Genomic DNA, 16,014 nt, shown 5'->3' with positions numbered 1-16,014 from the left:
GGCGCCTGTAGCCCCAGCTGCTCGGGAGGCTGAGGCAGGAGAATGGCGTGAACCCGGGAGGCGGAGGCTGAGGCAGGAGAATGGCGTGAACCCAGGAGGCGGAGCTTGCAGGGAGCCGAGATCGCACTACTGTGCTCCACCACTGCACTCCAGCTTGGGGGACGGAGTCTCGCTCTAAAAAAAAAAAAACAGCTAAAATGTAAAAGTCATTCTTTTTTTTTTTTTTTTTTTTTTTTTTGAGACGGAGTCTCGCTCTGTCGCCCAGGCTGGAGTGCAGTGGCCGGATCTCAGCTCACTGCAAGCTCCGCCTCCCGGGTTTACGCCATTCTCCTGCCTCAGCCTCCCGAGTAGCTGGGACTACAAGCGCCCGCCACCTCGCCCGGCTAGTTTTTTATATTTTTTAGTAGAGACGGGGTTTCACCGGGTTAGCCAGGATGGTCTCGATCTCCTGACCTTGTGATCCGCCCGTCTCGGCCTCCCAAAGTGCTGGGATTACAGGCTTGAGCCACCGCGCCTGGCCAAAAGTCATTCTTAAGTAAATCTTGGATCAAACAGAAAATAGTTTGGTGGTAGTTTAAGGGGGTTCAATTGATTGATTAACTAACAAAAGAAGGCCATTCATGCACCAAAGGTGATAGTGTGCTGTGAATCAAAGATTGAGATTCCATTAATTCTGTCCAGGTGAGATCTGGAAAAATAAGAAAAGTGTAGAGGTAGAGAAAAATCTGTGACTGGTAGAAAAAACACTAGAAAATAACAGTATTGAGAATACTGCATGTGGAATACAGCCAAAGTTGTAATAAAAGGAAAATTCATTACTTAAATATTTTTATTATTAAATAGAAAGAACATAAATTATTTAACTCAAGAAATTAAAAATATAATAAAATAATCTTAAAGAAACCTAGGCAAGTAATTAATAAAATAAAAACATTTTTACTTTGCCCCATATGATCTGCAGTAATAAAAACATATATTAATGAATTAGAAAATAAATAGTAAAATTGATATAAAATTCCAAAGCTGATTCCTTGAAAATGTAAAGCAACCAAATTGATAACCACTAGCTCATCGAATTTCTCACATCTCCAAAAACAGATTCTTTCACATTCTCAAGGAAGAAAATAATTCCAATGCTATTTAAAGTACTCTAGTGCATGAAAAAAGATAGAAACTAGAAATTGTTTTTTTGTGTGTGTTTGTGTGTTTGTTTTTGAGATGGAGTTTTGCTCTTGGTGTCGCCCAGGCTGGAGTACAGTGGCGTGATCTCAGCTCACCGCAACCTCTGCCTCGCGGGTTCAAGCCATTCGCCTGCCTCAGCCTCCTGAGTAGCTGGGATTACAGACAGGCGCCACCACGCCTGGCTAATTTTGCATTTTTAGTAGAGATGCGGTTTCTCCATGTTTGTCAGGCTGTTTTCGAACTCCCGACCTCAGGTGATCCGCCCACCTCGGCCTCCCAAAGTGCTGGGATTACAGACGTGAGCCACCGCGCTTGGCCTAGAAATTGTTTTTTTAAAAGCTAAATAATGCTGATTTTTAAAACCTCACGTATACCAAAAGAAAAACCTAGGCTAGTTTTCATGCTTCATACTCCATACTTCTGAATAGTGATGCAAAAATCTTAAACAAAATACTGCAGGTAGGATCTAGAAATATATTTAAAAGATTGAGTACATCATATGACAAATGTGTCATATCCTAAAATGTGAAAATAGTACCATATTAGGAAAACTATATTAATAGGACAAAGATGAAAAACCATATAATTATTTCAATGAATGCCTGATTTTCAAAACTCTGGTAAGAATAGAAATGAAATATATTTTATTCTACCGAATCCAAAGAACAAAAAACAGAAATAAAATGTGTTTTCTCAATTTAGTAAAAAACTGACTCTCAAATTAACTTATATCATTAGTAGTAAAACCACTTGACACGTTTTCATTAAAGTGAAGAATAAGAAAAGGATGATTTAACTACCTTTTTAGCTATTGCTCATTATTTAATAATAGCCTTGAATTATAGCCAGTGTAATTAATTAAGAAAATTGAACACATGATATAAAAGTTGGTTAATAAAATAATTGAAGTTAATCCAGTCAAGTATAAAAGCAAGAGTTAAAAATGATAGAAATATATCATTATTTATAGATAATATGATTGCCTAGAAAAGAATTTAAACCTATTTTAAAAACATTATATAGCCGGTTATGAAATAAATATGCAAAGAATTATTGCTATTGTTGTTTTATCGTAAGAGAAACCATTTAGTCACAAGTAACATCTCTCAAATATTTCTTACATGCCAAGCACTGCAAGCATAAAATAACTGGGAATAAATATAATAATAAATGTATAAGAGATGCATGAAGAAAACTCTAAAACTTTGCCAAGCAGTGTAAAACAGAACAAATAGATAAACACACCTTCATCTTGGGTAGGAAGACTTCATATTAGTTCCTAAAGTAATTAGTAGATTCAATGCAATAACAAGTTTGCAACATTTCTGAGGAAATATGACAAAACATTGGTAAAGTTTATCCTGAAAATCATTTAAATGTCCAGGGAAATTCATGTGATACTAATTCAGGAATAGACAGAGAACAGTAGAACCACATAAAGAGATCTGAAGTAGATTTAAGTAAATAAAGAAATGTACTATATGATAAAGTTGACTTTTAATCAGTGGATTATAAGTGGATTATTTAATAAAGTGTTGGGGCATTTGATGAGCCACATTCTGAAAAAAAAGTATTAAAATAGATATTTACTCCCTAGCAAACTATATTTAATTTTTAAAATTGTAATGTAAAACAATGAAACCACAAAAATTGTTTTCAGAAGCTCATTTTTTCCTAGCCTCGGAATAGATAAGGGCTTTCTAAATGCAACACCAAAAATTTTACTAAATGAAAATTATAGTAAATGATATGATAATATTAAATGATATAATAATTGAAAATGAAGTACATAGAACTTCAGCATGGTAAACAAAAGCAAGTGAGATTTTTTTTTTTTATTATTATACTTTAAGTTCTAGGGTACATGTGCATATGGTGCAGGTTTGTTACATATGTATACTTGTGCCATGTTGGTGTGCTGCACCCATCAATTCATCATTTATATCAGGTATAACTCCCAATGCAATCCCTCCCCACTCCCCCTTCCCCATGATAGGCCCCGGTGTGTGATGTTCCCCTTCCCGAGTCCAAGTGATCTCATTGTTCAGTTCCCACCTATGAGTGAGAACATGCGGTGTTTGGTTTTCTGTTCTTGTGATACTTTGCTAAGAATGATGGTTTCCAGCTGCATCCATGTCCCTACAAAGAATGCAAACTCATCCTTTTTTATGGCTGCATAGTATTCCATGGTGTATATGTGCCACATTTTCTTAATCCAGTCTGTCACAGATGGACATTTGGGTTGATTCCAAGTCTTTGCTACTGTGAATAGTGCCGCAATAAACATACGTGTGCATGTGTCTTTATAGCAGCATGATTTATAATCCTTTGGGTATATACCCAGTAGTGGGATGGCTGGGTCATATGGTACATCTAGTTCTAGATCCTTGAGGAATTGCCATACTGTTTTCCATAATGGTTGAACTAGTTTACAATCCCACCAACAGTGTAAAAGTGTTCCTATTTCTCCACATCCTCTCCAGCACCTGTTGTTTCCTGACTTCTTAATGATTGCCATTCTAACTGGTGTGAGATGATACCTCATTGTGCTTTTGATTTGCATTTCTCTGATGGTGAGTGATGATGAGCGTTTTTTCATGTGTCTGTTGGCTGTATGAATGTCTTCTTTTGAGAAATGTCTGTTCATATCCTTTGCCCACTTTTTGATGGGGTTGTTAGTTTTTTTCTTGTAAATTTGTTTGAGTTCTTTGTAGGTTCTGGATAGCAGCCCTTTGTCAGATGAGTAGATTGCAAAAATTTTCTCCCATTCTGTAGGTTGCCTGTTCACTCTGATGGTAGTTTCTTTTGCTGTGCAGAAGCTCTTTAGTTTAATTAGATCCCATTTGTCAATTTTGGCTTTTGCTGCCTTTGCTTTTGGTGTTGTAGACATGAAGTCCTTGCCCATGCCTATGTCCTGAATGGTACTACCTAGGTTTTCTTCTAGGGTTTTATGGTATTAGGTCTAACATTTAAGTCTCTAATCCATCTTGAATTAATCTTCGTATAAAGAGTAAGGAAAGGATCCAGTTTCAGCTTTCTACTTATGGCTAGCCAATTTTCCCAGCACCATTTATTAAATAGGGAATCCTTTCCCCATTTCTTGTTTCTCTCAGGTTTGTCAAAGATCAGATGGCTGTAGATGTGTGGTATTATTTCTGAGGACTCTGTTCTGTTCCATTGGTCTATATCTCTGTTTTGGTACCAGACCATGCTGTTTTGGTTACTGTAGCCTTGTAGTATAGTTTGAAGTCAGGTAGTGTGATGCCTCCAGCTTTGTTCTTTTGACTTAGGATTGTCTTGGCAATGCGGGCTCTTTCTTGGTTCCATATGAACTTTAAAGCAGTTTTTTCCAATTCTGTGAAGAAACTCATTGGTAGCTTGATGGGGATGGCATTGAATCTATAAATAACCTTGGGCAGTATGGCCATTTTCACAATATTGATTTTTCCTATCCATGAGCATGGTATGTTCTTCCATTTGTTTGTGTCCTCTTTGATTTCACTGAGCAGTGGTTTGTAGTTCTCCTTGAAGAGGTCCTTTACATCCCTTGTAAGTTGGATTCCTAGGTATTTTATTCTCTTTGAAGCAATTGTGAATGGAAGTTCATTCCTGATTTGGCTCTCTGTTTGTCTGTTACTGGTGTATAAGAATGCTTGTGATTTTTGCACATTAATTTTGTATCCTGAGAATTTGCTGAAGTTGCTTATCAGCTTAAGGAGATTTTGGGCTGAGACAATGGGGTTTTCTAAATATACAATCATGTCATCTGCAAACAGGGACAATTTGACTTCTTCTTTTCCTAACTGAATACCCTTGATTTCTTTCTCTTGCCTGATTGCCCTAGCCAGAACTTCCAACACTATGTTGAAAAGGAGCGGTGAGAGAGGGCATCCCTGTCTTGTGCCAGTTTTCAAAGGGAATTTTTCCAGTTTTTGCCCATTCAGTATGATATTGGCTGTGGGTTTGTCGTAAATAGCTCTTATTATTTTGAGGTACGTTCCATCAATACCAAATTTATTGAGCGTTTTTAGCATGAAGGGCTGTTGAATTTTGTTAAAAGCCTTTTCTGCATCTATTGAGATAATCATGTGGTTCTTGTCTTTGGTTCTGTTTATATGCTGGATTACGTTTATTGATTTGCGAATGTTGAACAAGCCTTGCATCCCAGGGATGAAGCCCACTTGATCATGGTGGATAAGCTTTTTGATGTGCTGCTGAATCCGGTTTGCCAGTATTTTATTGAGGATTTTTGCATCGATGTTCATCAGGGATATTGGTCTAAAATTCTCTTTTTTTGTTGTGTCTCTGCCAGGCTTTGGTATCAGGATGATGTTGGCCTCATAAAATGAGTTAGGGAGGATTCCCTCTTTTTCTATTGATTGGAATAGTTTCAGAAGGAATGGTACTAGCTCCTCCTTGTACCTATGGTAGAATTCAGCTGTGAATCCATCTGGTCCTGGACTTTTTTTGGTGGGTAGGCTATTAATTGTTGCCTCAATTTCAGAGCCTGCTATTGGTCTATTTAGGGATTCAACCTCTTCCTGGTTTAGTCTTGGAAGAGTGTAAGTGTCCAGGAAATTATCCATTTCTTCTAGATTTTCTGGTTGATTTGCATAGAGGCGTTTATAGTATTCTCTGATGGTAGTTTGTATTTCTGTGGGTCAGTGGTGATATCCCCTTTATCATTTTTTATTGCGTCTATTTGATTCTTCTCTCTTTTCTTCTTTATTAGTCTTGCTAGCAGTCTGTCAATTTTGTTGATCTTTTCAAAAAACCAACTCCTGGATTCATTGATTTTTTTGAGGGTTTTTTTGTGTCTCTATCTCCTTCAGTTCTGCTCTGATCTTAGTTATTTCTTGCCTTCTGCTAGCTTTTGAATGTGTTTGCTCTTGCCTCTCTAGTTCTTTTAATTGTGATGTTAGAGTGTCCATTTTAGATCTTTCCAGCTTTCTCTTGTGGGCATTTAGTGCTATAAATTTCCCTCTACACACTGCTTTGAATGTGTCCCAGAGATTCTGGTATGTTGTATCTTTGTTCTCATTGGTTTCAAAGAACATCTTTATTTCTGCCTTCATTTCGTTATGTACCCAGTAGTCATTCAGGAGCAGGTTGTTCAGTTTCCATGTAGTTGAGCGGTTTTGATTGAGTTTCTTAGTCCTGAGTTCTAGTTTGATTGCACTATGGTCTGGGAGACAGTTTGTTATAATTTCTGTTCTTGTACATTTGCTAAGGAGTGCTTTACCTCCAATTATGTGGTCAATTTTGGAATAAGTGCGATGTGGTGCTGAGAAGAATGTATATTCTGTTGATTTGGGGTGGAGAGTTCTATAGATGTCTATTAGGTCCGCTTGGTGCAGAGATGAGTTCAATTCCTGGATATCCTTGTTAACTTTCTGTCTCGTTGATCTGTCTAATGTTGACAGTGGAGTGTTGAAGTCTCCCATTATTATTGTATGGGAGTCTAAGTCCCTTTGTAAGTCTCTAAGGACTTGCTTTATGAATCTGGGTGCTCCTGTATTGGGTGCATATATATTTAGGATAGTTAGCTCTTCCTGTTGAATTGATCCCTTTACCATTATGTAATGGCCTTCTTTGTCTCTTTTGATCTTTGATGGTTTAAAGTCTGTTTTATCAGAGACTAGGATTGCAACCCCTGCTTTTTTATTGTTCTCCATTTGCTTGGTAGATCTTCCTCCATCCCTTTATTTTGAGCCTATGTATGTCTCTGCACGTGAGATGGGTCTCCTGAATACAGCAGACTGATGGGTCTTGACTCTTGATCCAGTTTGCCAGTCTGTGTCTTTTAATTGGAACATTTAGTCCATTTACATTTAAGGTTAATATTGTTATGTGTGAACTTGATCCTGCCATTATGATATTAACTGGTTATTTTGCTCGTTAGTTGATGCAGTTTCTTCCTAGCCTCAATGGTCTTTACATTTTGGCGTGTTTTTGCAATGGCTGGTACCAGTTGTTCCTTTCCATGTTTAGGGCTTCCTTCAGGGTCACTTGTAAGGCAGGCCTGGTGGTGACAAAATCTCTAAGCATTTGCTTTTCTGTAAAGGATTTTATTTATCCTTCACTTATGAAACTTAGTTTGGCTGGATATGAAATTCTGGGTTGAAAATTCTTTTCTTTAAGAACGTTGAATATTGGCCCCCACTCTCTTCTGGCTTGTAGAGTTTCTGCCGAGAGATCTGCTGTTGGTCTGATGGGCTTCCCTTTGTGGGTAACCCGACCTTTCTCTCTGGCTGCCCTCAAGATTTTTTCCTTCATTTCAACTTTGGTGAATCTGGCAATTATGTGTCTTGGAGTTGCTCTTCTCGAGGAGTATCTTTGTGGCGATCTCTGTATTTCCTGAATTTAAATGTTGGCCTGCCCTACTAGGTTGGGGAAGTTCTCCTGGATGACATCCTGAAGCGTGTTTTCCAACTTGGTTCCATTTTCCCCCTCACTTTCAGGCACCCCAATCAGACGTAGATTTGGTCTTTTTACATAATCCCATACTTCTTGCAGGCTTTGTTCATTTCTTTTTCTTCTTTTTTCTTTTGGTTTCTCTTCTCCCTTCATCTCATTCATTTGATCCTCAATCACTGATACTCTTTCTTCCAGTTCATCAAGTCAGTTACTGAAGCTTGTGCATCTGTCACGTATTTCTCGTGTCATGGTTTTCATCTCTGTCATTTCGTTTATGACCTTCTCTGCATTAATTAGTCTAGCTGTCAATTCTTCCACTCTTTTTTCAAGATTTTTAGTTTCTTTGCGCTGGGTACATAATTCCTCCTTTAGCTCTGAGAAGTTTGATGGACTGAAGCCTTCTTCTCTCATCTCGTCAAAGTCATTCTCTGACCTGCTTTGATCCGTTGCTGTTTATGAGCTGCGCTCCTTTGCAGGGGGAGATGCGCTCTTATTTTTTGAATTTCCAGCTTTTCTGCCCTGCTTTTTCCCCATCTTTGTGGTTTTATCTGCCTCTGGTCTTTGATGATGGTGACGTACTGATGGGGTTTTGGTATAGGTGTCCTTCCTGTTTGATAGTTTTCCTTCTAACAGTCAGGACCCTCAGCTGCAGGTCTGTTGGAGATTGCTTGAGGTCCACTCCAGACCCTGTTTGCCTGGGTATCAGCAGCAGAGGTTGCAGAAGATAGAATATTGCTGAACAGCGAGTATACCTGTCTGATTCTTATTTTGGAAGCTTCCTCTCAGGGGTGTACTCCACCGTGTGAGGTGTGGGGTGTCAGACTGCCCCTAGTGGGGGATATCTCCCAGTTAGGCTACTCAGGGGTCAGGGACCCACTTGAGCAGGCAGTCTGTCGCTTCTCAGATCTCAACCTCCATGTGGGGAGATCCACTGCTCTCTTCAAAGCTGTCAGACAGAGTCGTTTGCGTCTGCAGAGGTTTCTGCTGCTTTTTTTGTTGTTGTTGTTTAGCTGTGCCCTGTCCCCAGAGGTGGAGTCTACAGAGACAGGCAGGTTTCCTTGAGCTGCTGTGAGCTCCACCCAGTTCGAGCTTCCCAGCAGCTTTGTTTACCTACTTAAGCCTCAGCAATGGCGGGCGCCCCTCCCCCAGCCCCGCTGCTGCCCTGCGGGTTAGATCGCAGACTGCTGTGTTAGCAATGAGGGAGGCTCCATGGCTGTGGGACCTTCCCAGCCAGGTGTGGGATATAATCTCCTGGTGTGCCCGTTTGCTTAAAGCACAGTATTGGGGTGGGAGTTATCCGATTTTCCAGGTATTGTGTGTCTCAGTTCCCCTGGCTAGGAAAAGGGATTCCCTTCCCCCTTGCGCTTCCCAGGTGAGGCGATGCCTCGCCCTGCTTCAGCTCTCGCTGGTCGGGCTGCAGCAGCTGACCAGCACCGATTGTCCGGCACTCCCTAGTGAGATGACCCCAGTACCTCAGTTGAAAATGCAGAAATCACTGGTCTTCTGCGTCACTCGCACTGGGAGTTAGAGACTGGAGCTGTTCCTATTCGGCCATCTTGCTCCGCCCAGGGCACTCTTAGCAAGTGAGATTTAAAGGCAGGTTGGTGCCACAACCCAGGCTTGTGTTACCAAACAAAGAGTTAATGTTCCCAAATAAACCGGACACCCAAGTACAAAAATAGGCAAAGGATATGAAGAGGTAATTCCCCCCCAAAACACAGCAAATATCCAAAGAAAAGATGTCAGCATCACTCCTAATAAAATAAATGAAAATGTAACAAAATGCAAGTTTCCTTCATTAGGCTGGGAAAAGTGAAAAAGGAGAAGTGACAGCAATGTCGGTGGGGTGGTGGAGAAGAGCCCCCTTCCCGGCCCAGAGATGGAGTGTCAACTGGTGTTGCCTTCAGAGAGGTCCATTCCCATTCTGTACCAAAAGCACACCTTTCGCCTGGCAACCCAATTTGTCCTCAACAATCCCCTGTCCACTGCAACTTTATTTCTACTAGAGATAAACTGTAAATAACTGAAATATGCATTATTAACAAGGTTATTGGCTAAATAAATAGCAGTGTATGCAAATAATGAAATATGCAGCCCTTTAAAATAGTGATAGATATTATTGTATGTATTCATATTATTGAGTGCATAAATGTTCACAACATATTGTTTGATGGAGAAAGTAATTTCAAGGCAAGTATTTAGTGTGTCTCATAAAATTGTGATTGTGTGTGCACACACGTACACACTGTCAAAAATAATACTCACCTAAATGTTAGCAGTGGTTACTTTGGTGTCATGAAATTATAGATGCCTTTTACTTTCTTTTTTATCGTTTCCATATTATTTAATTTTTATAAGATGCACCCATTTTTATACTCAGAAAAAAAAATACAATACCCCTACTTTTTTTATTTTTTATCTTGAACAACTCCCAAAATCCATTTTGGGAGCTGAATTATCCTGTTGTGCCGTCTACAGTGACCCAGTGAGCCATATGTATGCCTCGGCAGTGCCAACAGCACTGGTCTCTTGGGTCACTGTCACTCACAGAGGCCCTGAAGTCGGATAGGGAGGCCCAGGAGTGGGAGGTGGAGGCAGCTGCCCCAGAGCCCTAGTTCAGTTGCCTAGACAGGAACCTCAGAGCATACTCTGGACAGAGACAGAAACAGGAACAAATCAGTAGGCTGGAGGTAGAAGCCATGTGGGAGCCACTGGACTTTCTCTGTTAGCTCAGGAATTTGAGTTGAGGCAGAAATTAGGAAGTGGAGAAAGACTTACACTCCTAGGATTTTGGAAACTGACTCCTAGAGCCTGAGAATTGCAGATTTGACTTTATCTACACCTGTGGTTCCTAAACATCATATCTACAAATGACTTTTACTCTAATTTCTTTAAAATTCAGCTTTACATCAACTCTCATTGGTTTTTGCTTATTTAAATAAATGTTTTGTAAAGTGAAACTTAATCATTATTATTAATTGGAAACCAATATTTTTCCGTATACAAAAAGTAACCGTATAAACAAAGCTAGGCCGGGCGCGGTGGCTCAAGCCTATAATCCCAGCACTTTGGGAGGCCGAGACAGGCGGATCACGAGGTCAGGAGATCGAGACCATCCTGGCTAATACGGTGAAACCCCGTCTCTACTAAAAAAATACAAAAAAAAAAACTAGCTGGGCGAGGTGGTGGGCGCCTGTAGTCCCAGCTACTCCGGAGGCTGAGGCAGGAGAATGGCGTGAACCCGGGAGGCGGAGCTTGCAGCGAGCTGAGATCTGGCCACTGCACTCCAGCCTGGGCGGCAGAGCGAGACTCCGTCTCAAAAAAAAAAAAAAAAAAAAAAACAAAAAACAAAGCTAAAGCAAAATGGAGTGAAAACAAAAAATACTTTATGTTTTTTGCAACAGAAAGCTGTGAGCTGAGCCTGCATACCCTCTCTCCTTGTTAAAATGGCAAGTTTTAGAAAGGCCTAGCCCAAAACTCAGACTTGATCTTTATTGCGCAGGGAGAGGGGATCACACCATTCATTTGCCTTACTATCCATCTACCATGTAAGGCCATCTCATGGCCTGCCAGTGGCACAGGCCCCGCTTGGAGGGCATTCTCATCTAGTCCAACACTGCCCAGGAGGAACCCTGTCCACAGCATTCCTCACCCCTTCCCCGCTATCCTGGGCAGCAGGAGGTGTTGTCAGAAATGGTGCCTAGGCCAGGTGCAGTGGCTCACGCCTGTAAACCCAACACTTTGGGAGGCCAAGGTGGGTCGATCACAAGGTCAGGAGCTCAAGACCAGCCTGACCAACATGGTGAAACCCCTTCCCTACTAGAAATACAAAAAATTAGCTGGGTGTGGTGGCGGGCATCTGTAATCCCAGCTACTCAGGAGACTGAAGCAGGAGAATTGCTTGAACCTGGGAGGCAGAGGTTGCAGTAAGGCAAGATTGCACCGCTGCACTCCAGCCTGGGCAACAGAGCAAGACTCCGTCTCAAAAAAAAAAAAAAAAAGAAAAGAAAAGAAACGAAACGGTGTCTGGTGCAAGGTGGAATCAGCAGTGGTCCAGACTTCATGTCCGCCTTGTCTGGCCTTGTCTGCAGGCCTTCGAGGACATCTACCTGGAGGAGCGGAAGACCATCAAGGTTCTGCTTGAGTATGCCGACAAGATGTTCACCTATGTCTTCGTGCTGGAGATGCTGCTTAAGTGGGTGGCCTATGGCTTCAAGAAGTACTTCACCAATGCCTGGTGCTGGCTCGACTTTCTAATCGTGGATGTGAGTGTGGGCACCCGAAGGGAACAGGAAGGGGAACCCCATTGCTGGTACGGGAGAAGGAGGTGAGGTAGAGGGCCCAGTGGGAGCCAGCAGGCTGAAGGGGAGGCACGCGGCAGTGTTGCAGGGCAGACAGAGAGGAAGGAGGACGTGAGTCTGAGACTCAGGTCTTGTCCTCAGGTTTCCAGGCTCAGAGGAAGACAAGAAATAGGAGACGGGGTCCTGCCTCTAGAGCCCCCAATTTGGAGCCACAGCAGGCAGAGACCTAGGCCCCTGCTTCTAGGGGAGATCGTTCGAGAGTAGTCAAGGTACGGGTGTGAGCCAGGGCAGGGGCTGGGGGCTCAGAGTCCAGAAAGGGAAGTGAGCAGACAAGCTTGTGCTCTAGCACACACCACAGCAGACTGTAAGTGTCCATCGGGCCCATTAGACAGATGGCCAGTTCAGAGCCTCCATGCACACATGAGGGGGACAGCTTGGAGCCTCCATGCACACATACCAGGGGGAGAAGGCTGCTGAACGGATGCTGGGCAGGTAGGGGAGAGCCTCCAGCTCAGGGAGAAGGTACTGGCTGGGGAGGATGCGAGAGGGGTGGAGTCACCCCAGAGGAGGAGGAAGCCGTGAACACTGGCTCAGGGGCTCTGGGTTGCTGCCCTAGACGATCAGGTAGCTGTGAGGGCTGCCTGCTCAGGCTGTGTCCAAGGAGGGCCTGGGGCAGGAGGTCAGCATGGCTTCTGAACACCCGGTTGGCAGATGGAGTGTAAAGCCCCTGCCCCACAGCTACCCAGGCCCCAAGACACTGCTGGGTGCCAGGCAGCATGAATGCAGGGTTAGAGGGAAAGTAACCAAGCAGGGAGAAACAGGTCGGTGCAGGGCAGCTCTGGGTCCGCACTCACTGAGGACAAAGAAAGAGAAGGCAAAGGGTGCAGGTGGAGGGACCTCTCTGGAGATCAAACAAAACAGAGTGGGGGTCAGGATCTGCAGACTGAAAAGGGCTTTCCAGAAGGCTTTGCTGATGGCTTCCGGCCTTGACATCGGGCTCTGCACACCAGCAGGAGCTATCCTTCCTGTGCTTACAGGACAGGCTCAGGCCTGTGCGATCTCTATACCCCACTCAGAGGCTCAGTCCCCAATAAGCCTGGCCAGAGTCCAGGTTGAGGCTACCAAGGCTGGATGGGAAGTCAAAGTGTGGGTGGCCATGGTGGCAGAGGCACCTTGGGCTAGAGGGATGTGCAGAAATGCAGATCCAAGTCCTTGGACCTGCAGTTCAGGCCTCTTCCTGTCACCCCAGGTGGCCAAGAGGATGCTAATGCTGGGGTGAGGGTGTGCTGTGGGTGGAAGAGGGGCGAGGAGAGCTCTAGACACACTGGACTGCCTGGCCCAGCCCTCAGAGCCTCCCTGAGATGAAGGAGAGGCCCCTGAGGCCTCCCCATTGAGGGACCATGGGAGGGCCTGGGATCCTGGCAGCTCAGCCCTGAGGCTCCCTGACCCATGTTCCTGCAGCATCTTGGGCAGTTGGGTCTGCTGAGGGTCTCCCGCAAGGCAGGCCAGAGGGACTCTGCACAGACATCTGCGGAAGCCCACCCACCAGCCGCTGGCCACCTTGGGGAGCTCAGAGCCAAGGCAGGGGAAAGGGAACTGGCAATGCTTCCCTGCTTAGGTCCAAGAGAGGAGAATAAGCCTGTGGAGAAGGCAACCAAGGCTCACAGCAGGGAGGGGCCTTGCCCAAGGTTGAGCAGAAGGAAGTGGGTATGGAATTCAGCTTTCCTGACGCTGGCCACACTGCTGTGCCTCTACCCCATCCACATGCTTCATGGGAAAGTTTGTCTCCATGACAGAGTCTAGGGAAGGATGTTTCCAAGAAGAATTCTGCATTATTTTTCAGTAAATGCTATTGGGTCTCTACTGTGTGCAAGCACGGTTATGGTGCTGGGGATCTTAGAGAACAAAACAAGAACTCTTCCCCACGTGGAGGAAGGTGGCTGCAAACAATCAGCATCATCAAGAAGCCACTTTTACATTATGTGGAAAAGTGGTATCTATCATGGAGCAAAGAGAACTCGGGAAGGGAAGTGGGTGGAGTGGAGGGGAAGGTGCAGGTTACCACGTTAAATAGGATGATCAGGGTAGGCCCACTTTGGTAACATTTGAGCGGGTTTGAAGTTGGGGTTAGCCAGGCCAGTGTCTGGCAGATGTTCCAAGCAGAGATTGGAAGAGCAGTGCAAGGACGGTGTGTCGGGAGCACACCTGGCATACTGGGGGAAATGCAGGGAGGCTAGAGCCACTAAGCAGAAGGAAGTGCAGGAGATGAGGCCAGATTGCAGGGGATGCAGCCAGATTGCCACCTTTGAAAAAATATGGGCTTTGATTTAGAATGAAATGGCGGTAGGGGGACAGAATTAGAAGGCTCTGAACAGAAGAGTGCCGTGAACTGACTGATTTTCTTTAGGGCTCACTCGGTCATGGAGGCCAGGGTAGACAGGAATGAGTAGAAGCAGGGAGAAGAGTTAGGAGATTCAGGCCATGATCCAGGGAGAGACGATGGAGGCTGGGCCAGGATGGTGGCAGTAGAAGTGGTGAGAAATATTTGGACTTCAGATGTATTTTGAAGGCAGAGCCAACAGGAAATCCTGACGGGTTAGACACAGGGTGTCAGAGATAGAGAGGAGGCAGGGAGGACGCCAAGGATCGTGGCCTGCACAGCTGGAGGGATGGAGTTGCTGTCACCTGAGACGGGAGGCCATCACCGGGGCAGATGGGGCAAGCTTTGCAAAGAACAGACCACAGGGCAGCCTGTTAGGAACTGGGCAGACGGACCAGCTGGACCTGGCACTCTGGAGGTCCTGCCCTCAAGGAGAGGTCCCTGAAAGATGCCCCCCGACTCTCCAGGATTGAGGGCCCATAGCCCAGCATCCTTGAGGGGTGAGTGCGGGCAACACCGAAATCAGTCTGGCGTGTCTTCCTCCCCTCGACCTCTTTGCTCAGCTCCCTCCGACCTGGTGCTGCCAAGCCTGGGAGGAGGCTGTGGGAGTCAGGCCCCTGCCCCCAGCCTCTCCGAACCCCAGGCTGGCCTGAGCACCAGGGCAGTGTGTATAGTGACTGCAGGGGAGCTCAGGCAGGAGGCCATTTTTGGCCTGTAATCACAGGCCAGCAGTGAAGTAAGAAGGGAGTAGATACCCACGGAGCTTTAGAAGGACAAAATCCACAGAGTGGAAGTGCCCTGGGAGGGGTGGGCCAGAGGGAACAGAGAGCTGAGGCTCCTGGTGCCACCAAGTCCCCACCTTTGCTTTCCTCCTTTGAAGATGTTGAAATGCTGCACAGTCTGGCCTTGGGGAAATGCCCCGCGATTGTCTGTTTGCTCCTACTCAACCCAGGACTGTCTCTCCTTCCTCAAAAAAGGCTTCTTTGGTGAAGAAGGAGATAGGTCCAAGAATTGGAATTGAAGGAAAGAATGTGGAGACCAAAAGCCCAGGCTTTGTGTCCCTGCTCTGCCACACCAGCAAAGTGGCTTTGGAATTCAGTTTTCCCATCTGTAGAATAGAGGTGACACATCGCAACATCGCAGGGTTAGTGGGGTTTTTATAGAGTATGTATGTGAAGTACACATAGCAGCCTCTCGGTAAAGGCCCAGAAGCCAGGACACTCTTGGGCTCGCCCCAGCTTGGGCTCTGGGAAGCCTGGCCCAATGCAGAGCTGGCCTGTGATGACAGTCCACCCCAGGACTAATAAAGAGTGGACATGGGAGGCCTGTGGCTCTCTGGCACCCAGCACTATCTTAGCAGGGCCAGGAGCCCTACTGTCTGTCCCCAACAGTGGGGAGCTGTTCCCATCCTCCCCATTTCTACTTTGCCTCCCCCAGGTCTCTCTGGTCAGCCTGGTGGCCAACACCCTGGGCTTTGCCGAGATGGGCCCCATCAAGTCACTGCGGACGCTGCGTGCACTCCGCCCCCTGAGAGCTCTGTCACGATTTGAGGGCATGAGGGTAAGAGAGGCGGCTGCCTTCCCACCCAGGGAGTGGGAGGCGGTCCCACGGAGGGACCCCCAGCCTCAGCTTGCTGACCCACAGGCCCAGCCCACTGCTACCCAGGGTCCCTCCCTGTGCTTCTGATGTCCTGTGGCCGTGGAGACTGTGGCCGAGGCTGACTTGGTAGGAGCA

General features: G+C 45.1%; 1 protein-coding gene across 3 annotated transcripts in view; it reads left to right on the top strand.

The window, feature by feature from the left end:
* The window catches only part of SCN5A (sodium voltage-gated channel alpha subunit 5), a 109,510-nt gene that overhangs the window by 79,689 nt on the left and 13,807 nt on the right, over positions 1-16,014 (top strand). For all 3 annotated transcript variants that reach the window (XM_030934945.1, XM_010371496.2, XM_030934947.1), the window contains 2 exons: positions 11,691-11,864; positions 15,718-15,840. In XM_030934945.1, the coding sequence (XP_030790805.1) occupies positions 11,691-11,864; positions 15,718-15,840 (297 nt within the window). The remainder of the gene's footprint in view (positions 1-11,690; positions 11,865-15,717; positions 15,841-16,014) is intronic.

This window comes from Rhinopithecus roxellana, chromosome 1 (genome assembly GCF_007565055.1).
Source record: "Rhinopithecus roxellana isolate Shanxi Qingling chromosome 1, ASM756505v1, whole genome shotgun sequence".
Taxonomy (NCBI): Eukaryota; Metazoa; Chordata; class Mammalia; order Primates; family Cercopithecidae; genus Rhinopithecus; species Rhinopithecus roxellana.
The sequence above is the reverse complement of the archived record's forward strand: the minus strand, read 5'-3'. Positions and strand labels throughout refer to the sequence as shown.